This window comes from Dermacentor andersoni, chromosome 6 (assembly GCF_023375885.2).
Source record: "Dermacentor andersoni chromosome 6, qqDerAnde1_hic_scaffold, whole genome shotgun sequence".
NCBI lineage: Eukaryota > Metazoa > Arthropoda > Arachnida > Ixodida > Ixodidae > Dermacentor > Dermacentor andersoni.
In genome coordinates, this window is record NC_092819.1 from 125,097,977 (window position 1) to 125,101,949 (window position 3,973).

Here is a 3,973-nt window from a genome sequence, read left to right on the forward strand (position 1 = left end):
GCTGTGCATCGTTGCCGTTGATTGTCTGCTCCACAGAGTACACGGGACTGACGAGCTTTTCTCCTTTTAACAAGTTGGCTTTCCTGAAATAGCTGTCCAGCTGGCCGATCTTTTTGAAGCCGCATTGAAGGCGATACATTGTGACGCGCCGCACGTGCAACGCGAGGAGAGAGCCCCGCACGTGCACAAAATGCGATCAGCTGTAGCGCGGCGCAGCAGAAATGCGCAGTGGATATTCCCAGTTTTGATTTTTCTGCCAGAGATGGCGCTACTCATCAGGAGCAGTGGCGCCGCTCGCGGACGCTGCCCAGCTAGATGAAAACAGGCTGAAGGTGGCACGACAGGCCGCGAAAGACGCAAGGAAGGCCTAGCGCACTGCGCAGGTAGAACAAAAGCGCCTAAGAGAGGCGCCACGCAGCGTGGCGCCATCTCTCGAGGCGACGCAAAAGCCCCGCTGCGGCACTCACGGTCTGCTGGCATTCAAAGAGCACAGGAGCTCAGCGCTAAAAGGTGACCATGAAGTGTATGGTGCCCTGTATCTGTTTTTTCAACGTCGCTGTTAGAATTCGGCGAACTAGACGTTTCAGCTTGACTGATAGCGTCAGCAAACATTAGGAAGAAATTGAGAGCAATATTTTTTGCAACTTGTTAGTGCACTAACTAGCGTGTGTAACACGGTCCTGTACAAAGGGTTCGGGGCCAAAGACCGCGTTCTCTTAAATTTGGACCGATCGCTGTCTCTATGCTGATCGCCCGAATGTCCTCGTTTTGTTCTCGCAACTTGCCCGGATAACGGTTCTGGCTTTTGCCTCAAGGTCGCATACAACGGGAGCTAAAGGCATTTCATCCTTAATAGGCTGATGATGCTTCTCTCTCTCTCTCTCTATATATATATATATATATATATATATATATATATATACATATATATTGTGAGTGCTACATATGCCTGACTATCAGCTTCATCATCTCTACATATCAGCGCACGCTGTAGATCTTCCTCATTTGTATATATCATCATCAGCTGCACAGCTTCGTCTTCGTCTGACAGCACAAGCTCGGCTGGAAAAAAGCGCTTCCTTATAAGTGATGGAAGGTGCCTTAAATTTCGTTCCCCAAGAGCTTTCGCACGTCCTCACTGCAGCTGGTCACACTGTAAAAGGAACGTTTCGAGATCGTGCTGTGCGCGCATGCCATTCTTTAAGGGCGGAGGCCATTTGTGGTTTGGCACAGCTCTGCGAATGCTTATGTCGAAACACCGTCTTCGCCGTTTATGTTGGTAGCGAAACACATCCGGTTCGCGATGTTCGCAGGCAGTACTTGTGCCGTGTGATATGGTCAAGCAAGACAACTAAGTGTGTGTGGACCGACGATGTCAGACATAGCCGTGCATTTCGCCTGACGGCTGCATTACTGTGCACACGCACTTTTAGTCGAGCCCTGTATGCATGTCAAAACGTCATTTTCCGTTTTATTTCGCTATAAAGTTACTTTATCTGCCTTCATCGAAAAAAAAAGACAGATTCTGGTCCGTTGTCGTAAAGCCCTACGCATATAAGCACCTGAAATCGATAAATTTGTAACGGTGCAGCCATGTGCGTAGACCTCGGTTGCGCAGATTTGTCGAGTGTTCGAAAGCTTGTCTTGCATAGCATCGTCAATTCTTTGTTTTAAGAGAGCGTTGTTGAGATATGTCCTAATCAAGACAGAAAGTGTTCTGAATATTGACTTTTATTCACAGGTGTCATACCACAGATTCCCAAGAGACCAGGACATATACAAAAAGTGGATTGCAGCCATCAGGCGAGATGAAGGCCCACTCTTCACAGTTTCGAAGGCCACCAGGGTCTGCTCTCTCCACTTTCTTGAGAGTGACTTTGTTGCTAATGTTGCTAATGGTTACCGACACTTACACCAGTCTGCTGTGCCATCCATATTTTTATTCAAGCAGCCAAAGCCATCGAGAAAACCACCAGCTCAACGGGCACCACTTCAGAAAGTTGCATTATCGAAAAGGAAGTGTAACGGTAATGTTCAAGGGCTTTCCACTACAGGACAAAAGGTAGACACCCATATCGATAACCAAGCAGATGACAAGGAAAACTCAGCAGATGGATGCAACAAAAATACATTCAGTGAAGGCACTGACGTCTTCAATGTTGAAGATACGGGCTCCAGTTTGCTTCCTGACAAACCGCAACAGTCACCAGAAGAACCAGCCTCTGGAAGTATTTGTGCATGCAGAGAAAATATTTCTGCCCTAGAGCAGGAGCTGGCTGCAAGCAAAGCAAGCGGAGCAGATACAGAAGCTGAAAATCATCACCTGAAGCTGCAAGTAAGCTCTTTAAGAAAAACTATTGCTGTCCTAGAAGATAAACTCGCTGTAAGCAAAGCAACCGAAGCAGAAAATCAGCGCCTGAAGCTGCAAATAAAGGCTCAAAATAATTAATTAAAGCTGCTTCGCACAGAGCTTGTAACTGCACAGAAAAATATTGAGAAGCTGGAAGAATTTCCTCCATTTGGAATTCAAAGATTCAAGGACAACAATGATGACATTGCGTTTTACACTGGACTGCCCAGCTACAAGCACTTCTGTGCTCTCATGCATCTCCTTGATTTTGGGGAAAATGGTGAAAACATTGCACGCAAGCGTACGAGGAGCGGGCTACGAAATGTTGAGTATAGTGGTCGGCGACACAAGATTGGTATGGAGAACCAGCTCTTTCTTGTGCTTGTTAAACTTCGAGTTGGCTTATTTCACAGACACATCGGCCACTTGTTCAACGTCTCCATCAGCACAGTGTCAAGAATTTTTTCCGCAGTGCTTGACTATATCTATTTGCAGGTAACAGAAATGACAACATGGATATCACGACAAGCTATTGATGCTGCCATGCCATCTGCTTTCAAGGAAAAATATCCATCAACACGTGTCATCTTGGATGCCACTGAGATTAGATGTGATGTGCCAACATCTTTCGTGACCAAGTCACAAGTCTATTCCTCGTACAAGTCTACCGATACGTTCAAAGCACTCATAGGCATATCCCCTCATGGAGTACTGACTTTTGTTTCGGAACTATTTACTGGGTGTACGTCTGACAGAGAGTGTGTGGAGAAGAGTGGATTTTTAGACCTGAAGTTTGACACAGGTGACTCAGTCATGGCTGACAAGGGATTTAAAATAAAAGACCTGCTACAAAGCAAGAAAGTTATGCTGAACATTCCACCCTTCCTCATGCATGGGCAATTTACTCCCGCCAAAGTGGAGGAGACTCAGGAAATTGCAGCAATCAGGATACATGTGGAGAGGAAGATCAAGAAAATCAAGGGATATCACATTTTTGACCGGTCGATTCCAATCTCCCTTGTACCCTTAGCGAATCAGATGTGGGCTGTGTGTGCCTTCCTTACAAACTTCCAGCCATCACTTCTAAAAGAAGACACAACCTGATCTAATCCACAGTGCTCCTTAAAGACACTTATTTGCTAGTCATATGTCAATCCTCACTGCCTCGTGGTGCTGCCCTCCTCTTGTGTGCAATAAAATGTTTGCAGCCCTACTTGTCTTTTCGACATGCCATTTTTGCATTGTTTTCTGCATCACATCAGATTACAGTGCTCGACAGGTATGGCAGCAGTGTGTCAAAGTAAAAGTTGTCGAGCACCTCTCTGGCACTTTTCCATTCACTCTCATTAAATCTTATTCTTTCGATCAAAATAAAATATCCTCCATAGACCACAAAGTCACCCCAGCGCAACTGTGATACACCCATCTGCCCAAGCAGTTGATGGTAATACTGGTGGTCCCTCTTAAGCTCTGGTACACCATCCCTGATTATGCTACAGAAATCAGTGTTTAGAAGGGCAGACGCCTTGTGGTAACGTAAAGAGTAGGGACACTTGATCTCCACTACACCATAGGATTGTTCTGTGGGGTCGTACACAATCCTGTCGGGCGACGCACCCAACC

General features: G+C 46.1%; 1 protein-coding gene across 1 annotated transcript; it reads left to right on the forward strand.

Annotated features, from left to right (window-relative positions):
• The first annotated feature begins 1,213 nt into the window (after positions 1-1,213).
• On the forward strand, positions 1,214-3,699 carry LOC140218795 (uncharacterized). Its single transcript, XM_072288545.1, has one exon. It carries the CDS (start codon positions 2,603-2,605, stop codon positions 3,452-3,454), a length of 852 nt encoding a protein of 283 aa, XP_072144646.1. The 5' UTR covers positions 1,214-2,602; the 3' UTR covers positions 3,455-3,699.
• Positions 3,700-3,973: the final 274 nt, after the last annotated feature.

Excerpts from the sequence above, each read along its gene's own strand:
- LOC140218795 (XM_072288545.1), top strand. The coding sequence starts at position 2,603 with ATGCATCTCCTTGATTTTGGGGAAAATGGTGAAAACATTGCACGCAAG.